General features: G+C 41.7%; 1 protein-coding gene across 2 annotated transcripts in view; it reads right to left on the bottom strand.

The window, feature by feature from the left end:
* EXT2 (exostosin glycosyltransferase 2) overlaps positions 1-24,441 on the bottom strand; it is a 195,850-nt gene that overhangs the window by 15,279 nt on the left and 156,130 nt on the right. The window contains exon 11 of one of the 2 annotated variants that reach the window (XM_021009725.2): positions 20,662-20,739. The exons of the other annotated variant lie outside the window; for it this stretch is intronic. Within the exon in view, the coding sequence (XP_020865384.1) occupies positions 20,662-20,739 (78 nt within the window). The remainder of the gene's footprint in view (positions 1-20,661; positions 20,740-24,441) is intronic. 2 annotated transcript variants of the gene reach the window in all.

Below are 24,441 nucleotides of genomic sequence, written 5' to 3'. Positions count from 1 at the left end.
AATGTTTCAATGGTCCTCTTTCTTTTTCTTCTTTCTTTTGGTGTCACTATAGATATCTCTTCTCACCCCTTTCCCCATCCCCATTAAAATAAAGGAAGTAAAACAAACAAAAACCCTTGTAACGAATAAACACAGTCAAACAAAATTAATCCATACAGTGGATATGTCCAAAAATGTATGTCTCTACACCTTGAGAGTATCACCTCTGTCAGGAGCCTCTGCTTTATGATAGGTCCTCTGGAGACATGGCTGGTCATTACATTGATCAGTCTTTCAGAGATGTTTTTCTTTACAAAGTTGTTATCCTTGTATAATTGTTCTCCAGGTTCTGCTCATACCACTGCATCAGTTTACACTGCCCAGGATTCTCTGAAATTCTCTGAAATAACTTCTTGTCTCCTTTTGGCACAATAATCAATATTCCATTACATTCACATTTCACAATTTATTCAGCCATCCCCCTGTTTACAGGCACCCCTTTAAGATTCTAGTTCTTTCCCTTTTTCTCCCTTTTTAATTCCCACACTTCAGGATCAGGAAGTTTATTTTGCTTGTGGCTATTTTCTCCCTCTTAAGCCCTCCTTCATCCCTGCCCATTCCGTAGTTGAGTTTGATGTATTTGTACATCAGAGTGTTGGGATGTGTGTGTGTGTGTGTGTGTGTGTGTGTGTGTTTAACTCTACTTTGTCCACTTCAAATACAAGTGAGGTTCATCTGATGCTTGTTCTCTCCTTTCCTCCATATTTATATCCTTATTTGCCCTAATTAAATTCCACCTGCTTCTTCCTTCTTTATTCATGAGTGTGTTCCTTTTACTCTCTTCTCTTTATTCTCAAACAACCTTCGGAAAAGACACACTCCGCCTCTGAATCTTTTGTTTCTTATTATTTAATCTCCTTTGAAAACATTAAGGTTTTGAAAGGACACTTATTTTTTTTCCGTTCCCTATTAGAATGGTAACAACACATAATAATATCATATCTCTCCTTCCAATTGCTAGAATAAATTTCTCTTTCTAGGTTCCTCTTTATTCTTGTGCTTATATTTCAAAGTTCCTACTCAGCTCTGGCCTTTTCAACATAAATTTTTGAAAGTTTTCTTTGCATTAAAGATTTATTTCCAACTGGTCCAACCATTCTGGAGAACAATTTTAAACTATGCCCAAAGAGCTATAAAACTGTGCATACCCTTTGTATAAGCAATACCACTACTAGGTTAGTATCCCAAAGAGATCAAAGAAAAAGGAAAAGGAATTATATGTAGAAATATTTACAGCAGCTCTTTTTATGGTGGCAAAGAATTGAAAATTGAGGGGATGCTCATCAATTGAGGAATGGGTGAATAAGTTATTGTATATGTCTGGAATGGAATTATAATACTATAAGAAATGATGAAGAAGATGGTTTCAGAAAAATCTGGGAAGACTTACATGAGCTGATGCAAAGTGAAATGAGCAGAACTAGGAGAACAGGAGTATATAATACAGCAAAATTTTAACAACAATCAACTGTGAAAGACTTAGTTACTCTGATCAACACAATGATCTACAACAATTCCAAAGGACTCATGATGAAAAATGCTATCCAACAGCAGAGAGAGAACTGATGAACTCTGAGTGCAGGCTGAAGCATATTTTTTTCATTTTATTTTTCTTGCTTTTTTTTTTTCAAAATAGCTTATGAGGAAATACATTTTGCACGATTTCATATTATAATGGGCATTATTTTTTTTTGTTTGTTTTCTTAATGGGTGTGGGGGGGGAGGAATTTCAAACTGAAAATAAAAATAAAAAAAAAATTAAGTTACTCCCCATCCCCCATCCTCCCTCCCAATATGATTATATTCAACTTTGCAGGATAAGCTATTCTTGATTGTAAGCCTGTATTTCTTGTCATTTGGTATTGTATTCCAAGATCTCCTCTAGTTTTCATAGGAAGTGACAGGTCTTGTACAATCCTGACTGTGATTCCTCCTTCCTGGATGCATGCAGTATTTTTACAAATTTGATGTGGAAGGTCTAGATTTTGGCTAAGACATTCCTGGGACTTTTACTTTTGAATTTAAGGAGGTCATTGGCAGATTATTTTGATCTTCACTTTTCCCACTTGTTCTAGTAGATCTGGGCAGCAGGCAATTTTTATTTGTGATTTTTTGAAATACAGTGTCAGGACTTTTTAAAAATCTTATTTTTTTTAAAAAAAATTTCCACATTAGTCATGCTGTAAAGAAGAATTAGAACTAAAGAGGGAAACCACAAGAAAGAAGAAACAAAGAAAAAGAATGACAGAGAGAGAGAGAGAGAGAGAGAGAGAGAGAGAGAGAGAGAGAGAGAAATAATAGTATGCTTCTATCTGCATTCAGACTCCATAGGTTCTTTCTCTGGATGTGGACAGCATTTTCCATCATGGGTCAAAAATCATGGTTACATTATCTTGCTGTGACCTATTTTCAGGGTCACTTGTTTTGTGGTTGCTATTGTTTATGTCAGCTGATATTCTCTTCAATTTTTAAAATCTTTTGAGTTTATTCTAATATTTCTTCCTATCTCACAGAGACACTTATTTCTCTTTGTTTAATTCTAGTTTTCAGGGAGCCCATTACTTGGTTTTGATTTACTACTTTCTCTTGTAAACTATTTATTCTCCTTCCAATTCTTTCTTCCAGAGCTTTTATATCATTTAAACTCTTGTTTCATTCATTCTGGGAATTAATGTAGTACCTGTGAGAAATCCTTTTTCTCCTTTTATCTGCTTGAAGTAATCAGAGAATTAATTTCTCCTTCCAGGCTGGATTTTGGGAGCATAACAATTTTTTTTTCCTTCTGGTTAGTGTTGGATTTAATTTCTGAATCAGAGGTTTTGGCTAGATGATCTCTAAAGTTCTTTCTGCCTTTTAAATCGTATAAGTCTATGAACAATTGTTTAATCCTTCTTTGTAATTCTTCCATTAAAATGCATGTCCTCAGAGCATGGAAAACAGAGGTGTTGCCTTCATCCTCTTCTATTGCATTCTCTTCTTTCTCATGCTTTTTGCTGGCTCTGATTTTAGGTAATAGGTATAAAGCCTCAGTCTTCATTAATGATTTTTACTCTCCTCTCTTTTGAAGAATAAGTTCAACTCTGTATATGGTAAAAGCTATTGGAAAGACACAAAGTTTTCTAGTATAAGATCATAATCCTATGTTGTTAAACTTAGCTGCCTTTCTAAGTAGAGAATTAAGCTATTTGGTACAGATCCCAGAATCAAGAAACAAAGACAAGCTCTTACAGCTATCATCAAGTCTAACTCTCATTTTAAAGATGAAGAATAAAGTGGACAAAGATAAGGTACCTGGCCAAGGTCACACAGGCAGGACATGAATAATGATGATGACATTACTGACCCTACACATCTTGAATGGCTCCTCCAGAAATAGAGATGAATTTCTCCATAGTCCCTCTTCTTCTCTTGCCCCATTCTATGTTGTGACCAACAGGCTATTTATGAGATGCCTGGCTATGGCTGTGGAACAGTGTTTGCCTCTGTGTGACGATAACTCACTATCTAACAGGGCTTCAGTCTGCAACCTTGGCCTCATGAGCACCATGCCCTTCACTCACAGTCAGAAGAAGACAAGCTGCAGACAATTAACGCCAGGTCAGATATCTCCTCAGATTGAACACTACGGATGCTTTTGCTGTACTCTGCAACTAGGAGACCATTCTCCTCCATACCAGTGAGCCCTGGGTTTCTGCTGGTTTATTTCATGGCCCATTGCCCACATAGTCCCCAATGCCATTGGGGGTGGGGTATAGGATGAGAGTTTCCTCTTTCTTTTCTCTAGATTAGACAACTGCCAATCCAAAGCAGCTCCCAGGTTATGGCCAGAGCCCTTTTGTCCAGACCAACTCCTAGGTTTTCTGCAACAGAATGTTTTCCAGGGAAGCAGCAAGACTGTTGATGGAAGTGATGAGGTACAAAGAAACAGCAGGGCAGAGTGAGAAGGGCATTCAATGTGGAGACAGAGAACTCAGTTCCAGCCCTAGCTTTGCCAACAGCCAACATTTCTAAGATGAATTCTAGTTTACCAAGAGCTTTTTCTCAAGAAAATCCTGTGAGAAAAGTGGCATAAGGATGATTATCTCCATTTTGATCATGGATGGGACAGGAAAGGTCGAAAAACAAAGGGTCTTCTAACCAGTGGAAAATGTTCCAACCCAAGTTCCCTGCCCAAAGGAACTAGACTTTAGCGACACTTAGTCACAGAAATGTTATATACTAGGCTGACTGAATAGCAACATCGAGGCCCTGGATTTCAGACCATCCCATAGCCTTGAATGAGTGCTGCTGCTACACGCAGGGCTCCCTGCCCTTGACTTAGTCCTGGCAGCTGGAGACAATCAAGATACCATCCCTGTCACTTCATCTATTACTGTGCAGCTGACTATGGGATCAAAACCGAGGAGAGAAGAATGGGGATGGGCCATCCCTAATGGAGTTTGAGAGGAGCAAGATGGTGATCATATTATATAATGGACTTCCTTAGCTAGACAAGCAAGAACTCCAGCTCCACCCTCCTCCTCCTCCTCCTCTTTCCCACAATAAATTCAAGAGATTCTTTTTTCTCAGGGGGAAATGTTCCGGGGTTGCTTTGGAGCCATTACTGACAGATGTCTTTTCATGTTAATGGCACTGACATTTTAAACTACACATTATTCATTCAGCAGTCTTAGTAATGGATAACAGTCATAAATATTTGCATAGTCCTTTATACTCGCAAAGCGTTTTATGGTCTCGAATAATTATTCAAATAGGCTAGACTCTTGACACAGCCATAAGCTGCCTTATCATCCCCATTTTCATTCATAACACTTCTCAGGAGTGGACAGTCTCCCAGAACACAAGCAGGCTGCTGGACAAAGACAGTGACAGTGGGAAAAGTGGGTTATCTGGGGACTCGGTGTTTTGCATATTTCTTCTACAATGCCCATAGGTTTGGGGGTTGTAATTCAATTGAACAAACATTTACTAGCCTCTTACTAGGGTCTTGTACTCTGCTAAGGTGGTGGAGGAGGAAATGAAATAAGACATGGCTTCTCTATGCTCATGGTTTGATGGAGTAAGGATAGCTCCCATTTTTCCAGTGCTCAAGGTTTATAGAACACTTTCCTCACAATAACCTGGAGAGGTCAATCATGCAAATATTCTTCTTCTCATGTTACAGATGAAGAAACTAGGGCCTAGAGCAATCAAATCCCCCCCCCCACCCCCCAATGCATGTCTGAGTCAGACTCCCGGTCCTGTGCTATTTCTTCTACCTGCAGTTCACTAGAGGAACTCATTTATGGAGAACTTTACAAAGCTTTCTCCTTCAACAGCTCCACTGATCATCATGCCTCTCACCACTGCTTCAGTGACCACAGAAAAGTGAGCTTACAGAGACACGGGGAGGTATCTCGTGGGAAGCAGGGATGGAGAGGAACACTTAGACATGCCCAATAGGATCTCAAAGTTACAGTGACCAAGGTTCTGAGTACCACAAGAGGCTGGCTAGGTTTCTGTTGCTCTGAGCTGACAGTGGAGCCTATGGAATAGTGGCAGAAGCCCCTGGATTCTGTCCCCTGGATCCCAGAAACTGTGACAGCCTAAGTAATATTAGGATGGTGGCCTGGCTCCAAGGGAGCATAGTCCTGCTCGCTGGTTATGTTCAGATACTTATTATAAAGACTGAAATGACACAATGTTAGTCCAATCTGCTTCTTTCTTTTTATTTCAGATGTGATGGCCTTAAACTAGGCTTTAATCATCTCCCACCTGGACCAAGGCAATTTCCTCCTTTACATTCCCAGTTCTATTCAGTTGGATGGGCTACTGGTCCTTGGTGTGGCCACCAAAGTTCTCTACTACTCATGTGGATCTGACAACCCAATGCCTTATGATCAGGATTAAGATGCTCATGTTCTGTTTCCAAGGTCCTTAGCAGATGACTAGCTTGCCTCTTAGAAGACAAAAACTGGGAAGAGATGGCAGGAGACTCCAGCTTCAGTCAAAGAGCTAACAACACCACTCTGACTATGAGTACATGTTTCCATCATGTTTTATGGTTTACAAAGTACTTTGACAATACCCCAGAAAAACAAGTAACGTAAATATTACAGATGAAGAAACTGAGGCCCAAGTGTGCCCATAATCACATAACCACATGGGTCAGTACAAGGACTTGTACCTGGGTCTCATGACTCTAAATCCAGAATTCTTTTCAAAACCGCTCAGTATAGAGGCAGCGAGGTGGCATAGTGAATAGAGCACTGGGTCTGAGACCTGAATACCTGAATCCCAACTCAGCCTCAGACAAACTAGCTGTGTAAATCTGGGAAAGTCACTTAATCTCTATCTGCCTCAGTTTCTTCACTGTCAACTGTCAACACTTGCCTCCCAGAGTATATTATGATGATCAACTAAGATAATGTTTGCCAAGTGCTTAGCACAGTAACCAGAATAATAGGCACTTAATAAATGCTTGCTTCTTTCCTACTCTCTTGAGCTGTATGACTCTGGGAAGGCTGGTTAACCTCCCTGCACCTCAGATTCCTGAGTAAAATGTCACTAGGGCGCTAGACTTGGAATCAGGAATCCTACTCCTGAACTTTACTAGCTGTGTGACTTTGGGGAAGCCACTTTAGCCTCTTGTGGCCTCAGTTTTCCCATGTGTAAAATGGAGGTGATAATAATAGTGCCTACCTCATAGGGCTGTTGTTAGGATCAAATGAGATAACATAAATAAAGCACTTTGCAAACTTTATGGTGTTATATGTTAGCCATCATCATCGTTATCATCATCAAAATGAAGGGGGTAGACTGGGTCACCTCTAAAGGATTTTTAAATTTCCTCCTAATACTCCCTGCACTGGCCACCTCAGTCAGTCTTGGACAGAATGACATTTGTCCTCCATGTTGTGCCTACTCTCAAAGAGCAAGTTAATAAAGAGTGTGAAGAGAGTGGTTTGACTCTTAATGGTACCTACTAAATGCTTTGGGTAAAATGGACAATACCTTACAATCTAAACCAGCTTGCCTGGTACATTTTCAATCCAGAGTGTATGTTAACCATAGTCAGATTCCGGACTCTGGTCGAGCAGCAAAAGAGACAGAAGGTGTAACACAGGTGGTGCCCATCTGGGATGTAAAAGTATGAAATTATGTGTCTGCTCTAGGGAGAAAAATGACCCTCCAAGTAGCTGCTGTAATCACCATATCTTCAAAGGCAGAAGGTGCCCAGAGGTGCTGCTACTGGGCACCTGGGATGGTTATACTTACCAGGGCCTATGGGCCACAGTGACAAGGCTTTACTTATACTGATTTACATTCATATACATTTCAAGTTTGCAAAGCACTTTTCTTGGTACAACCCTGTGAGGTAGGGAATGCAAGTTAACACTTACCTCCATTTTACACATGAAGAGACTGAGACTCCAGAAGTCACACTTAGGACCACGCTAACTTAGTAAGGATGTGGCCCAGGGTGTGGCCCTGGTGAGCAGGGAAAGTTATTCAGCCTCTCTCTGAGCCTGCGTCCTCATATTTAAAAATGAGGAGATTAATAGCATCTAACCTCTGGGTGTGGTTGGGAGGATGCATGACTGAATGAAAAGAGTCCTGCTAAGTGCTGGGGGTACAAATAGAAAAGCTAGTCCCTGCCCTGGAGAAGCTCCCATTCTAATGGGGCAGGTTTCAGCTGAAAGGCAGACAGAAAAGTCCCAGGTCTTTGAGGTACAGGGCCAAAGCAGATGGTCATGCTCTTCTTTAATGTCATTTCCACTGAGAAAATCCTATCAGTTGCTGTGCCAGGAAGCAGTCACCAGCTCTGTCTCCACCAGGATTGCTTCCCAGGATGATGCGTGCAGCCACCAGGCTCTGCAGTTCAGAGTCTCAGATGGTCTTTATTGGGCTTTGAGGGGAGATAGTGATCGAGGTGGCGGTGGTGGTGGTAATGATGGTGGTTCACCTTGCTGTCTCCGTCTCTCCCTCAGGTTTCCTGCTGCTTCTGGTAGGCTGGCTAGCCTGCCCTGGAATGGCAGGCCTCTTCCCCACAAAGAGCTGCTTCCCTGAGAGTCATGAGGAGTGGACTGGAAGCAGGATCAGTGTTTGGGGTGGGGGGTGGGAGGATTGGAGGAGGGGGTGCTGCCGCTCACAGGACTCTTGTGCTAACCTGCCTACTGCTCAAAGTAAGTCAGAAGTCGTTGCTCATGGTGAGGAGGGAAGGGCGTCCCTTCTCCATCATTATTTCTCTCGTCAGTGATGGCTGTGGGCGGCTAGACTAGGAAGCAGGTCTCGTGTTTTGTGAGATAATGCAATCACCAAGGTCTTGGGTTCGGGTCAAAAGAGAATGTACATAAAGTGTTCTGCAAACCTTAACTAGACAGAAGATCTGAACTATTTCTATCCATTAGTCAGCAAGTATTTATTAGGCAACTACTAGTAAGCATGGTAGTAGGCACCAAGGACACAAGGACCAGTATGACATATTCTACCTTCAGGAAGCTTACAGTCATTCATGGGAGACAACCTATACACATAGAAGCATGCCCAAAATACAAACAGATCCAAGGAAATCTTCATCAGGTAGGGGAAGGGACACTGGCTGTTGGGAAGGCCAGAAGTGCCCTCATGTGGGTGATGGTGTAGGGTTCTTCGAGGCAGAGGTGAGGAGGGAATAGTACTGGGTGGGTGTCCCCAAAGTCTGAGGGCAGCTTTAAACTATCAGAGCCCAAAAGTGCCCTAAGGCTTCAGGGACACTCACCCTATATGTGAGGAACAACAAGGTGGTCAGTTTAGCTGGACCACAGAGTACAGGAAACATGGAACAAGCCTGCAGAAATCAGCCGCAGCCCACTCGTCAAGAGCCTGGAAGGACACAATGAGACCCGCACTTTTGGAAGTTCATTTTGGCAGCTCCGCCATGAAGAGGATGGCTTGGAATGGGTAGAGGCTGGAGGACAAGGGAAAGGCTACTGCAGCGACCAAGGTGACATGGCTGTTTCATTCATGGGCTGTTACAGCTGGGCTAATTCCCTGGTCATCAAACCCTATTATCGCACCCAGCTCAAACTTCTCTAAAACAAGCGTGAGTGGGTCTGACTGAAGATAAAGTTCTGAAAACATGATGCAAAAGGTTTTTGTGCAGGAATTTTAAAAACAACTCATACCCATGGAGCATTTTTTAAAATTTTAACATCACTCATGTTTGAAGGAAGAACTAGAACCAATAGGAGGAACCACAAGAAAGAGGAAACAAAACAAAACACAAGAAAAAAAGAGCAAATAGTGTGCTTCAATCTGCATTCAAACTTTGTAGTTCTTTCTCTGGATGTGGAGAGTGTTTTCCATCATGAGATTTTTGGAGATACTTGCATTGCTGAGAAGGGCTAAGTCTAAGTTAGTCATCGCACAATGTGGCTATTACTGTGTACAATGTCCTCCTGGTGCTGCTCACTTCACTCAGCATCAGTCCATACAAGTCCTTCCAGGTTTTTCTGAAGTCCACCTGCTCAACCTTTCTTACAACGCAATAGTATTCCATTACATTCATATACCACAACTTGTTCAGCCATTCCCCAATGGATGGGCTCAATTCCCCTCAATTTGCCACCACAGAAAGATATAAATATTTTTGTACATGTGGGTCCTTTTCCCATTTTTACGATCTCTCTGGGATACAGCCATGGAATATTTTTAAGGTTACAAAGTTACCACTTTCTAGCAACTACCATGAGACAGAAAGGATAAATAACAGTGTCATCCCCATTTTATAGATAAGAAAACAGTCTCCTAGAGGTAAAATTACTCACACAGGGCCTGACTAGTTCCTTATTATTTCTTGTTTGACTAGTAGCCTTTTAATTGATTTCCCTACCTCCAGTCTTGCTCTACTTGAATCCATTCTCTATACCATGAGTGTCAAACTTGTGGCCTGAGGAAAACTCCCATGCACAGAATTACACTAAAACTCAGTTCTTTCATCGTCTTTTTCTCTTTTGGTAATGCATGTTTATAGAAGTATATGATTTCCCCCTAAGGAGTGTTTTAACTGCATCCCAGAAATTTAGGTATTTTTTTCATCATTACTGTTTTCTTTTACATAATTATTATTTCAATGATTGAGCCTTTTACCCACTCATTATTTAGGTTTGCTTTGTTAAGTCTACATTTGAGTCTGTGTCTTTTGTTTGTGGTCCCTGAACTTAATTGTGACTTTGATCACTATTGTCTGTAAATGATGTTAACTATTTTTGCTTTTTTTAAAAATACGTGTGCAGTATCTCTGTGACCTAGTACATGGTCAATTTTTGTAAAAGTTTCATGTGGTGCTGAGACGTATGTATATTCTTTTATTCTCCCATTTAGAAGATTCTATACGTCTTTTAAGTCTGGTTTCTCCAGCAATGTCTTCATTGCCATATTTTTCCTTTTGTTTATCTTTCTGTCAGATTTCTCTAAAACTGAGAGGAGAGTACTGAAGTCTCCTGTGGCTATTACATTAGTCTATGTCTTCTTGTAGGTCAGATGTTTCTTTTGAATTTGGATGTGAAGGCATTTGGAGTATATAAGTTTATGATAGATATTGGTTTGTTGTCAATGGCTCCTTTCGGCATAATACAGTTTCCTTTTTTAATGGTTTTTTAATCCTCTTTTTAAATTGTTCGTTTTGCTTTATCAGCATGATGGCAATTTCTGCTTTTTTGGGGGGTCACTTGATGCATAATAAAATTTCCCCCATTTCCTCAGTTTTATTTTGTGTATGTCTTTGTTTCTTCAAGGTGTTTCTTATAAGCCACAGATTGTAGGCTTTTATCTTCTTATTCAATCTGCCATTCTTTTTCATTTATTGGATTGTTTAATTCATTCAAATTTAAAGTTGTGAGAGTCAGGTTTACATTTTCCTCCATCTGTCTCTGATATCAGTCCCCTTTCCCCCCCTGCCCCCGCGGCCCCCCCCCCCGCCATGATTCCCCACGCTTGTGCTATAAACACAGTACTATGTCGTCCGGTTACTTCACCTTAATCTCTTTTTAAGGTGGCCTTGTTCCCACTGGCTCTCTTTCTCTCACTGCCGATCCCTTCTTCTCATTTGTCACTGCTTTCCCTTTGTATTTTTGCTTACCAGTTCCTTTTTCTCTCCTGTTTTCATACGGTTACATAATTCTTCCTCTCTTTTTTTCTTCTCAGTAAGGTAGATTCCCCCTTCTACTCCTCCCCTTCAACTAGTTCTGCTCCTTAGTTTTTTAAAACGCATTTTTTTGCTTCCCTTTCCAAACAAGATTTCTCTCATTCTCTCCATTATTCATTCTCTTTTCCTGTCTACTCTAGACTCTCCTTCAATTATTCATGATCTGCCCTCTCTCTTTTCTCTGTAGTCCAAGGATCTCCAAGGGATCCATTCTAGGCTCTTCCGTTTAGGCAGTTTCTACCACTGCCTTGTAGAGCTTGTCTTGTGGATTCTCCTCTTCCACTGTGCCTAATGGCCAGACCAATGCTAACTATTACAGGTGTCAGAGAGGACAATGCCCCATGATATGTCCTCCACCACCACATTCCTGATGATTCAGCCAACCACTGAGTTAGACCCTCCCCGATTCCTTTTTTCCCCCTCATTTGCCTCAAAATTCCCTCCCAGGATCCATGTTTTCCCATTTATCCAGGTGCCAGATACCCCAAGGAGTTCTAAACACCCTCCACCCCACAAGAGGATGAGTAGAATTTTCAAATACCAAATTCCCCTCAGGACACACCTAGTGCAAGGACTCCTTGAGAGATCATTTCATTTCAGCTAGAGAAGCAATCATCAGTGGAACCCACTCCCACCACCAAAGGAAGGACCTACCTCTTTTCTAACTTTCCCCCCTTCTCCTCACCCACTTCTCTGTCTCTGTGTGAGGCCACAGGGGTCACCTTCCCCTCATTGCTAGCCTTTGAATTGACCCTGGCACACCATACATTCCTTGCTATCCCCTCTATTCTCCTCCTCCTCTCCTTTCATGTACTCTCCTCGAATGCTGTAATATAGTCCTACCAAAAAAAAAAAACCAACCTGATTCACCTATAACCAGTGTCACTAGGTTCTGTCCAAAATGTCCCATACCCACTTCTTCACTTGTTACCTCTTTAGTTGGTTTTCTTTCTAAAAATGTTTCAAATGCCTAATATTGAATGTCAATCTTTTTCATGTATGGTTAATCTTAGATTTGCAAAATAAGTCACCCTAAGCTGAATCCTAAGCTCCACTACCTTTGGAACACGTTATTCCATTCTTTCCTACATCATAAGGAGGGGCCCATCTCCACTCATCCTGATGTATATCTTGCCACTGGACCCAGACGGCTCCAGAGGAGAAAGTGAGGTGGTGACTTTGCACAGATCTCCCTCACTTTAATCCAATTCGCTCAAAGTCATGACATCACCTTCCTTATGTCATGGTCCACTCTGAGAACAAACGACAAACGATAACATCATAAGGAAGGACATAATAGAAGAGAACTGTCCAGAACTTTTGAACAAACAAAACGAACTACCAATGGAAACAATTCACAGATCACCTTCAGAGCAAAATACAAGACTGCAAACTTCAACATATATAGTGTATAAAATAAATAATTCAATTCAGAAACAAATTTTGGAAGAGATTTCCTCTTGCATTTCTGTCATTTGGGGTGTTTGAGAAATAATATACAAGAGATAGAAAACATTATAAAATGCAAAATGGATGATTTTGATTACATTAAATTGAAAAGTTTTTGCACAAACAAAGCCAATGCAAACAAGATTAGAAGGGAAGCAGAAAGCTGGGAAACAATTTTTACAACCAGTGTCTCTGATAAAGGCCTCATTTCTAAAATATATAGAGAACTGAGTTGAATTTATAAGAATCCAAGTCATTCCCCAATTGATAGGTGGTGAAAGGCTATGAAAAGACAAGTTTTCAGAGGAAGAAATTAAAGGTATCTATAGTCATATGAAAAAATGCATTAAATCACTATTGCTTAGAGAAATGCAAATCAAAATGACTCTAAGGTTCTATATCACACCCATCAGATTAGCTGACATGACAAAACAGGAAAATGATAAATGTTGGAGAAGATGTGGGAAAATTGGACACTAATGCACTGTTGGTGGAGTTGTGAACTGATCCAACTATTCTAGAGAGCAATCTGGAACTACGCCCAAAGGGCTATAAAACTGTACATATTCTTTGACCTTGTTATACCACTTTTAGGGGATGTATCCCAAAGAGATCATAAAAATGGGAAAAGGACCCATATGTACAAAGGTATTTATAGCAGTTCTTTTTGTGGTGGCAAAGAATTGGAAATTGAAAGGATGCCCATCAATTGGGGAATGGCTGAACAAGTTGTGGTATATGAATGTAATGGAATACTATTGTGCTATAAGAAATGATGAGCAGGCAGACTTCAGAAAAAGCTGGAAAGACTTGTATGGTCTGATGCTGAGTGAAGTGAGCAGAACCAGGAGAACACTGTTGTACACAGTAACAGCCACACTATGCGATGATTGACTTCGATAGACTTGGCCCTTCTGAACAAGGCAAGATCTAAGACAACTCCAAAAGACTCATAATGGAAAATGCTATCCACATCCAGAGAAAGGACTATGGAGTCTGAATGCAGATCGAAGCATACTATTTGCTCTCCTTTTCTTTTGTTGTTTTGTTTTATTTCTTCTTTTTTGTGGTTCCTCTCATTAGTTCTAATTCTTTATGTCATCACTAAGTGAAAACATGTTTAATATGAATGTAGAAGTAGAGCCTACATCAGATTGCATGCTGTCTTGGGGAGGGGGGAGGAAAAGGAGGGGGAGAAAATTCAAAACTCAAAATCTTATGGAAGGTGAATGTTGAAAACTAAAAATAAGTTAATTAATTATGAGAGAGAGACAGAGACAGAGACAGAGAGAAGTAATATAGCAGCCAAGGACAGCAATAACAACAGAATAACAACAGGGAGACCAATAAAAAAATAAAATAAAAGCGATCAGGAGAAAGACTTCTAAATATAATGGAAAGGAAATTCAAATAACACAGGACTATTATACACTCACCAAAAAATGTAGGAGGGAATGGAACAATGTGTTCCAAAGGACAATGGATCTCAGGATGCAGCCCAGAGTGACCTACTCTGCAAATCTGAACATTTTTAGAAAGAAAACCAGATGTGGCCCTGTCTGGAAGGCTCTGCTCTTTCCCTCAGGCTGAGAGGAGTGCTTGTAGCACTCCCCCCCCCCCCTCCAACTCCACATACACACACACACGGTTTCTTATGGTGTCTATTCCCAGTGTTTTGTCCCATTTCCTGAGTTCCTTCATGCTCTGACCTGGCACCTGAGTTCAAAGAGATGACTAGAGGTTCGGAGCTTTGCTAGCTGGTGCCACATGGGGTTGTCTACTCCAGCACTAGAAGTTCAGAGTTTTGCAGCACTGGTGCTATCAGGCTATGGCTTTCTTCCACAGCTTGAAGCCAGGGTCTCCATGGCACTAAAAAGAGGGAGGAAAGACTGAGATGTTGGGAATGGGTTTTGTTATGAGTTTGTGTTGGGTGCTTGAGTCTGCTACTGCAGCCTCAATGCTTGTAGCATGGGAAGGCAAGAGTGCTGAGTGAGCTCAGGGTCAGTTAACATCAGTTTATGAGTTTTGGGTTTTTATTTTTTAACTCTTTTTTGGATTTTGGCTGTCCTAAACCATGAAATCCCTGTATCTTTGGCACATAATTTCTTTTTTGAGAGGTTTGAAAGGTTGTAGGGATCACAGAAAACGTATAGTTCTCTGTTTTGTTGCTCATAACCCAGGGGTTCTAATTTGTGGTTTTCTAATCCTGTGGCCTGCAGGGACCCATTTCATACCATTGCTCTACACCAGTGGTATTAAACTCAAAGAGAAATGGGGCCACTAAACCTTTCATAAGGACTCCTGTGGGCTATATTAGTTCTATAATGTAAAGTTACCTATGTTCTATTTTATTTTTATTTATTTTGTTAAATACTTCCTAACTATACTTTAATTTGGTTCAGGTCTCACTCAGGAGTCTTGTAGGCACTGTATCTGACACCTCTGCTCTAGAAAGCCACCAAAGTGATTTTCCTAAGTTGTTCAATCATTTTCACTCATTGTCTGATTCTTCATGACCCCATTTGGGGTTTTCTTGGCAAAGACACAGGAGTGGTTTGCTATTTCCTTCTCCAGTTTATTTTACAGATGAGGAAACTGAGGCAAACAGTTAAGTGACTCGCCCAGAGTCACATAGCCAGTAAATATCTTAGTCCTGATTTGAACTCAGGTCCTCCTAACTCCAGACCTAGTGCTCTATCTAGCTGCCTCGATTTTCCTAAAGCCCAGTTCTAACCATATGAGCCCTTTACTCAGCAAACAGCAACGGTGCCCTGTTACCTCTAGGATCAACTATAAACTTTCCTGTTTGGCATCTAAAGGTCTTTATACTTTAGGACACTTCCTACCTTTCCAATCTTTTCAGACTCTACTCCCCTGCACCAAGGCTACAGTCCAGCCACACTGACCTCCTCACAGTTCTACATCCAGTGCCATTTTCCTTCTTGGTGCCTTTGCGGTGGCTGTCCTCCATCCTGGAATATTTTTCCTCCTCACTTCAGCCTCTTAGAATCCAAGGCTTCCCTGAAGACTCAGCTCTTTTACAGCTCTTGCCCCTATGCCCCAGCTGTAAGCATTTTCTTCTCTAAAGTCACCTTCCACATAGTCTGTATGTAGCTTGTGTGCACATATTTTTTACATGTTGTCTCCTCCATTGCATGTAAGTTCCCAAGGGCAGGGACTATATTTTTGTTTTCCTGTGTATTCCTAGTGCTATGTATCCCTGCTGTCTAGCACACAGTAAGCACTGAAATGTTTGTGGATAACAGACAAGTCTAACCTTTTTCCATCACCCCACTCTGCCTCTTTCTCCCAGGCTTTCCTCAACACAGTAAGTAGAGGTGGATGGTTTCATGACTGGTTTCTGCCAAGTATCTTAGTTTTAGATTCTCTCAGAGACCACACCAAGCCCTAGGATTAACTCTAGAACATGGACCAAAGCTCATCTCTTATATTCAGCTTTCCATACAGGAAAAGGAGTAAATCCTGGTGCTGTAAACTTGTTGGAATGGTGGGTCTGACTTGCTTCATTTCCAGCTCATGACTTTAATGAAATTCATGCCTGACAGCACATTTGGCACTGGACAACCTTCAGAAAGCTCAAATAAACGTTGGCCCGTGTCTGGGACACGATCCTAAACGGACACTAGATTTCCCAGAAAAGGGAGTGAGGGAGCTGTCACCTGGAGTTTCATAATACTGATTGGTTCTGACAAACACATGCATGTGTTATGTTATGTGTTAACATTCCCCTGTTAGACCATTCCAGGCTGTGTGGTTAAGGGCACTGATTAAAATATGCCAACCAATCACAGAATCACAGAATCTCAGAGTTGGAAGGAAACCCAGAGGTCATGCTCCTGGGGTTTTGGCAGGCTTCCCACTCACTACAATCTGACTACAGGGAAGCGTCTGAATAACGGGATGTGGCATTCATGCTTCACAAAATATAGAGCTAGGGCACAGAAGGAGCACAGAAGGCCTATCTGAAGTTGGCTAGAATTGATATGGGAATGAACTTAATTAGAACTGGAAAGAGCACTGCATGTGGAGGCAGAAGGCTGGATTTGAATTCCAGCTCTGTCCTTTACCACGTGTATGATGTTAGAAAAGTCTCTTCTCCTTTCTGGGCCTCAGTTTCCTCAGTTGTGAAATAAGGGGGTTGGACTATGGGGTCCCTACAGCCTCTCTCAATCCTAAATCTGTGATGCCAAAATCCCCAGATGCTATCAATATCAAGAAGACAACAGTGAAAAGGGAAGACTTTCTGGGGGAGGGGGAAGTGATAGGATTTTAGAGTAGGAAGGGATCTTAGAGCTCGTCCACTCTAACTCTTTCATTTTAAAGATGATGAAAAATGAAGCCTTGCCCTAGGTCACAAAGCCTCTAAGTGACAAAGCTAGGACTTGAACCCTGGTCTTCTGGTTCCCAGGCTGGGGCTCTTTAAATCATGCTGCCTCTCACCAGTACATCATTCCAAAGGATACCGTCATTTTCTCAATGTTTGAGATGAGACTAATACTACCGCCACACTTAGATGTGTCTCATCTTCACCTAAGTTCTTTAAAGTCCTTGTAGTTCATAACATTCTTTTCATACGACCCACTTCCTGATGGTGGTAGTTGTCTTATTTAAGTCATATTATTCCTTAGTTCCTTTCATAGGCTGGAAATTCCCTGAAGGTAGAGAGGACATCTTACTTATCTAGATCTCCTCCAAAGCACTTAGAATAGGGTCTCCTACAGAGTTAACTGCTCAGCAAATACTAAGGGATTAAACAGGGTTTAGAGCCCAACTCACCAGCTGTCTCCACTCAATAGCTTCAATTTTGCTAACATTTATTAAAGACTCACTAGGTGCAAGACACTGTAAGACAATGGTGAGAAAAAGAAAACAGCAACTGCACAGAAGGAGAGAACATTTTTCTGTGTGCTGGAGAGATACAATATGTATATAGGTAAAGGGGGTGGGGGAGGGGAAAGTGAAGTCAAGATGGCAGAGTAAAGAAAGGATTCCTGCCAAACTCTCCCAATATTTTCCTCCAAACAACCTTAAATCACATCAAATCAAATTCTGGAGCAGCATAGCTAACAAAAGGTTGGGGTGACACATTTTTCCAGCCCAAGACAACTTAGGAGGCCAGAAGGATGGAGGCTGGCCTATAGAGCAGCACAGCAGCAACACCATCGGTTGGTCTTAGAAGCAGCAGTGGTGATGGCAGCAGCAGTACTAGGAGCTCTCACTTCCCAGAAAAGGTAAAGGGATGGACAACTAGTCAGAGAAAGATTACAGGTAACCCCTATGCAGGCACCGGGTGTGGGACCACTCACTCCATTGCCTACTACCCAGTTCCAAGTTGCATTTACAGGGTGGAAAGAAGGACTTATGGTTGCAAGGGAATAGAAGACTCAGTTCCTGGTTGCAATTCCAGGGCAGAGAGGAGGGCTAGTGCTTGCGTTCCCAAAAGAGCAAAGACTCTTCCTGAAAAAGGACCAAAAAAGCAGTGACCACACTTCCCCTATCATATTACCTTGGAAGAACCAAAAACTTATAGACCCCCAGAACTATGGAAAAAGCAGGGTAAAAAAGCCTGAAGGCTGAGACAGTCCCCACCACCCCCAGGTAAGCAAAGCCCAACTCTGATAAAAAGTTCAAAGTCAAGAAATAGAGTGGAAAAATAAGCAAACAACAAAAAAAGAACCTGACCATAAAAAGCTACTATGGTAACAGGGGAGCTCAAGACACAAACTCAGAAGAAAACAGTGATGTGAAAATATCTACAAGCAAAACTCCAAGAAAAATGTAGATGAGACACAAACCCAATAAGAATTCCCAGAAGAGCTAAACAAAGAGATAATAAAAAAGCATATCATTTTAGAAATCAAACAAGAGGGCTAAAGGAAAAATTAGGAAAAGAAATTGAGAGCAATACAAGAAAATTATGAAAAGAGAATCAACAGCTTGGCTAAGTAGGCACACAAAAAATAATGAAGAAAATAACTCCCTAAAAATAGAATTGGCCAAATAGTAAAGAAAAAACACCTTAAAAAGCAGAATTGGCTAAATGGTAAAAAAGAAAGAAAGAAAGAAAGAAAGAAAGAAAGAAAGAAAGAAAGAAAGAAAGAAAGAAAAAGAAAGAAAGAAAGAAAGAAAGAAAGAAAGAAAGAAAGAAAGAAAGAAAGAAAGAAACCCAGGTACAAAAGTTCACTGAATAAAACCATTCCTTAAAAATTAGGATAGGTCAAGCAGAAGTTAATGACTCCATGAGACATTAAGAAACAGTCAAAGTCAAAAGAACGAAAAAATAGAAGAAAATATGAAATATCTCATTGGAAAAATAACTGGCCTGGAAAACAGATTGAGGAGAAATAGTTTAAGAATTACTAGCCTACCCAAAAGCCATGACATAAAAAAAAAAGCCTAGATATATTTCAAGAAATTATAAAGGAAAACTGTTCCCACATCGTAAAACCAGAGGGCAAAATAGAAATTGAAAGAATCCACCAATCACCTCCTGAAAGAGGTCCCAAAATGAAAACTCCCAAGAATATTGTAGTCAAATTCCAGAGTTCCCAGGTCAAGGAGAAAATATTGAAAGCAGCCCAAAAAACTATTCAAATACCAAAGAGCCACAGTCAGGATCACATAAGATTCAGCAGCCACCACAGTATAGGAGTAGGTTTGGGATATGACATTCAGTAAGGCAAAGGACCTAGCATTACAGCCAAGAATAACCTACCAGCAAAACGGAGTATAATTCTTCAGGGAGGAAAATGGATATTTAATTAAATAGAGGACTTCTGGGGCAGCTAGATGGCACAGTGGATGGAACACTGGCTCTGGAGTCAGGAGGACCTGAGTTCAAATCTGGCCTCAGACACTTGACACTTGCTAGCTGTGTGACCCTGGGCAAGTCACTTAACCCCAATAGCCTTGCCAAATAAATAAATAAAGGACTTCTGCATTCCTGATGAAAAGACCAGAGGTGAATAGAAAATTTGATATTTAAACACAAGACTCAAGAGAGGCATAATAAAGTAAAAACAAGTGAGAAATCATAAGGAACTTAATAAGGTTAAACAGTTCATTATCCCAAATGGGAAGATGATACGTGTAACTCCCAAGAACTTTATCATCATTAGGGCCATTAAAGGCATCTACTTAGACAGAGGGCAAGGGTATGAGTCTATTAAGTTGAGATAATTTCAAAAGAAAAACAGAAGGGGGGGCAGCTAGGTGATGCAGTGGATAGAGCACCAGCCCTGGATTCAGGAGGACCTGAGTTCAAATCTGGCCTCAGACATATAACATTTACTAGCTGTGTGACCCTGAGCAAGTCACTTAACCCCACTGCCTAGCCAAAAAAAAAAAAAAGAAAACAAAACAAAACAAAAGAAAAACAGAAGGATGAGAAACAGGCATTAATGGGAAAAAGGGGAAGAAAGAGGAAGAATGGGGAAAATTATCTCACATAAAAATAGTGTGCAAGAAAGGGTTTTACAATGGGGGGGATGGAGTGAGCAACAGTTGAACCTCACTCTTCCCTGAACTCACACACTCAGCTGGTTCCCAATAGGGAAGTGGGAGGGGAAGGGGCTAAGAGACAGGGGATAGGGGTGTGATAAGAGGGAGGGCAGATCACGTGAGGCAGTGGTCAGATACATACAGGTAAGTAAATGCACAAAGTGCAAACCAAGTAATTCCAAAAGCTAGAGAACACTAACAATGGGGGGACATTGATAAGCAGCAGAATGAGGCTCGATCCCCAGGCCTCCCAACTCCAAAGCCAGCACTCTTTCCTCCTTACCATGATGCTGTAAGAGACTGACGTGCCGCCCCAACTTTCTTTGTCAGTTTGAAGCCTATGATTCCACAACAAATAAATAAGTAAAAATCAAAGGCATTTGCCCAGTATCTCTGTAGGTCTGTCATCAGTGAGCACTTCCATGTGAAAGCCACAGCTGGGCTTAAGCCACAGTTCAGGGTCAAGCAGGGCAAACAACACTCGCCTGGGAGGCAGGAGGCCTCTGATGAGCTGCGGGACCTCGAGCTAGTTGCTTCCCCTGTTTCAGCCTCAGTTTCCTCATCTACAAAACAACAGAGGGAAGGGGGTTGGACTAAATGATGATTCCTCAATGTCTAGGCCTGCCCTCACCAAAGTGTATATTCTATAGTTCTATTATTCCAATGCAGTATTTCAATGCCATCATGCTATTGACCATTTTTCTATTTGTCTTTTACCTCCCAATAGATCATAAGTTTGAGAATGGGCCCAGAAGCAGAATCCTGACTTTACCCCCTTCACTGCCACCCTAGAGTTTAGTAAAGTGTCTCTGGCACAATGGGCATACCAGCTGGTTAATGTGATGTCAGAAATGAGGAGTGAAAGAACCACAGACAGCTAGGGGATGATGCCCCTCCAGGTGTCGCTGACAGACCTGGGAAGGGATAGAAACAGTTGCTTACAAACATGCAAGGTGGATTTGTAAAGTAAGGGCCCAAGTTCCTTTGCAGAATCACCAAGCAGATGTTGAGCTTCGCTGCGCCCATCCTGAGCTCTTTGCTAAAAGCCCAGGGCTTTTTGTGAATGTGGTTTGCGTTTAGAGCACAAAGCAGCTCACTCACACTCTTGAGATCAGTGACTCCACCAGCTGTCATCCGGCACTGCGGCAATGAATTGGTGAGGTTCCCTAATAAACTTGTACACACTGAGGCCTTGCCTTCCACCACGCTCTCATGCAGCGACTGACACTGGAGAAAAGCAGCTGAAGGAAAAAGAAAACTCCACTCCTATCCCTCATAAGGCAATGTGTTCCCTTGAGGTGGAATGCGATGAGAGAAGGGTGGGAGCAGGAAGAGATGAGGTCTTCTAATCCGGGGCTCCGGAAAGCATGGAATAACTGTCACCTCTACAGCCTCCATGCCAGGGTGGGACTCACTATCTTGAGCTCAGGCCTTAGGGAACAGTTTACGAAACCACAAAGAAAGGTGGCACAGTGAGATTTAACCAAATAGCTTCTTCAAGTTGACTGCAATGAGTAGAAAAGGAGATCCTGCTTGGGAGCTTTCATTCATTCACTTACTGAACCAATGAATCCTGATTGTCTGCCTATTATCTGCAAAGCACCCTAGTTGGTGTCTAGCCATTACCTCTCCCGGGGCCTCAGATGACTTCCATTTTGCATCAGGTGAAGGGCCACAATCAGCTTCGAAAGCCAAGCTCTTCCCACGTTAGCTCATCAGTTTGGCCAATAATTCTGCTATAGTTAAACTGATAAATTTGGTAAGGCCCTGAGTCTCGAAACAGCAGCACTCCCCAGACTAGGGGCTGTGTATCCAACCTGCTTTCCACCCCACCCACCCCAACTCCAGCCATATTATAGTCTGAGGCCACAGCTACTCCTTGACCGCACAACTGCTACCAGGCTTTTCTTTTTCTCTCTTTTTGAGGGCCAGGGGTGTGGGAAGAAGAGAAAATAAATACTTGTTAATTTTATAAAAATTAAGTTTAATTTTTTTGAGGAAAAAGTTCTTAGTGTTGAAGTCCTTTACCCCACCAACCGGTTAAGAATTTAATACTGATTTTATTAATGGAAACTTTTTAAAGATGCTTTATGTGTTGTTGTCTTATTATAATGTGAGCTCCCTAAGAGCAAAGATTGTCTTTTCCAACTGTAGCCTCAGTGCTTAGCACAATGCTTTGTACCTAGTAAACATTTCATAAGTGCTTTTTCATTTATTCATTTATTTATTCCAAACTGGGTCTTGGCTGAATTGGAGAAAAGTGACAAGGCCCCAAAAGACATAAATGACTTCCCTGTGGCTTCTGAGCATTACCTTTTGATTTCACAACACCCTGGGTGCACAGAGAACAGAGGACTGGATTGGAATCATGAAGACCCAAGTTCAAACCCTGCCCTACTGTGTGACACTGTGAAAGTCACTCAGCCACTCTCAGACTCAGTTTCTTCACCTGTAAAATGGAACAGTTGGACTCGCTGGCCTCTACAATCCCTTTCACCCCTAAATCTATGATCTTCTGATCCCACAGATTCTTATTGGGGGTGGAGTTGTGGAAGGGGAAGAAATGGAGTAAGAGTCAGCCTGGCATCCTCTTTGCTGCCAACAGCTGGCTGAGTGATCAGGCAAAGACTGCAGGATTAATCTGAGTCACCTATTTATGAAGGACACTAAGAGAACTGGCTGGTTATCCTCTTACTGGCAGAGAGAAGCTCCAAGTAAGGAAACCACTGTTCAAACATGATTTAAAGAGGCACTAACACTCCTGAAGTGGGTGAGCACATGCACACACATGTATGTGCACACATACACAAAGAGTAACTTTAAGCGGCCTCATGCTACCATCAGCAGTCAGCCTTCCAGAGTCAGGCCTTGAGCACCCCCTTCTCCCAAGAAATACTGCTAGGTCAAAAGAAAGAAAAGGATAAGAATGTGGCACACCACTTCTCCTTCATGGATTCATTTACTCACTCAGTGAGCATCACTTAACCACTGTCTGTGTACCAGGTAGTACGGTAGGCCAAAGGGATAAAACAAGCCAGAATTCTGGCTCTTATTATTTAGGAGGGGAGGAGTGATGTACATCCCAGAGCTAGAATAGGAAGCAGAATGTGGTGCCTCACAGAAGCACAAAGTAGGGGACAGTCAATGAGAAGCTCATTTCTACCTAACATGTTGGTGAGGCACGAATCAGGGAGGGCTTCACTGAGGGAATCTAGAAGGGAAAGCAGGATTCCCACAGGTGAGGTTTGAGAGCAAGCAGGGGAGGTGGGACAGGGAGTGTTGCTGTTGTTGAGGTGTGCATAAGCTCTATTCCTGGCCTTGGGACACATACACTTAAAAGCACAAGCATTTTTAAAAGACTACTGACGTCTGCTTCCCAGTTTATCCATCTGGAAAATGAGTAGCATAGAGGACCTCTAAGGTCCCTTCTTGCTCAGACATTCTAGGAATCTGATTTTAAGCCAAGAGATACATAGTGATTAATTCCTATAAAAACTAAGATACCAAACTATCCTTGGGCACCAATTTTCAAGAGTCAGGAGGGACTTCATTTAACTCGTAATTTCTACATACTGACGCTAGTTTACTTTATTTTGATTTTCCTAACCTATATGTCTTCCACGTCAAAAACCACTATCCCAAAACCTTTTTCTAAGGTCAGGGCACCTAGTGCGATCCCATATGTTCCCTTCCTTTCAAAATGTGGAGTTAATCACCACTTCTTATGCAACAGCAATCATAAACCACTGTCTCAAACCCTGGATTTTCCATCCAGTTTTACAACTAGAAACAAAGGGAGTGGCTTAAAGTCCAGAGAAACATATTACAATATTTTCCTCTGAAAGGAATAAGCAAAGGGCCTTCCTTGGGGAATTGGGGGAACAGAATAAATCGGGCCTCTGGCTGTGGCTATCCCTTTGGCCCTGAGCAAATCCCTGTTTAAACAGCCTGTCCAAAATCAATGCAAATGAACTGCCCATCCAAGACAAATTTTCCAAAGCCCCCAAATCTCAAGCTAACGTTTGAAGCCTAGTAATTCCTGTAGCAGCTGATGTTACCCTGTAATCCATCCCAAGGAGACAACACACTCCAAATCAGGACCATTCCCCACTTGCATATGTATCCTTTCATGGATGAGAATATTATCACAATCGGCTCCATTTGAAAGGCGTGGGGAGGCAGAGGAGGAAAATAATGCATTAACCTTAAGCCATGAAATTACCAATACCTCTCATATGTATTGACCCAGAACATCGGTTTACATG

This window comes from Phascolarctos cinereus, unplaced genomic scaffold (genome assembly GCF_003287225.1).
Source record: "Phascolarctos cinereus isolate Bilbo 61053 unplaced genomic scaffold, phaCin_HiC Scaffold_9;HRSCAF=440, whole genome shotgun sequence".
NCBI classification, from domain to species: domain Eukaryota; kingdom Metazoa; phylum Chordata; class Mammalia; order Diprotodontia; family Phascolarctidae; genus Phascolarctos; species Phascolarctos cinereus.
This window is presented reverse-complemented; position numbering and strand designations above follow the sequence as displayed.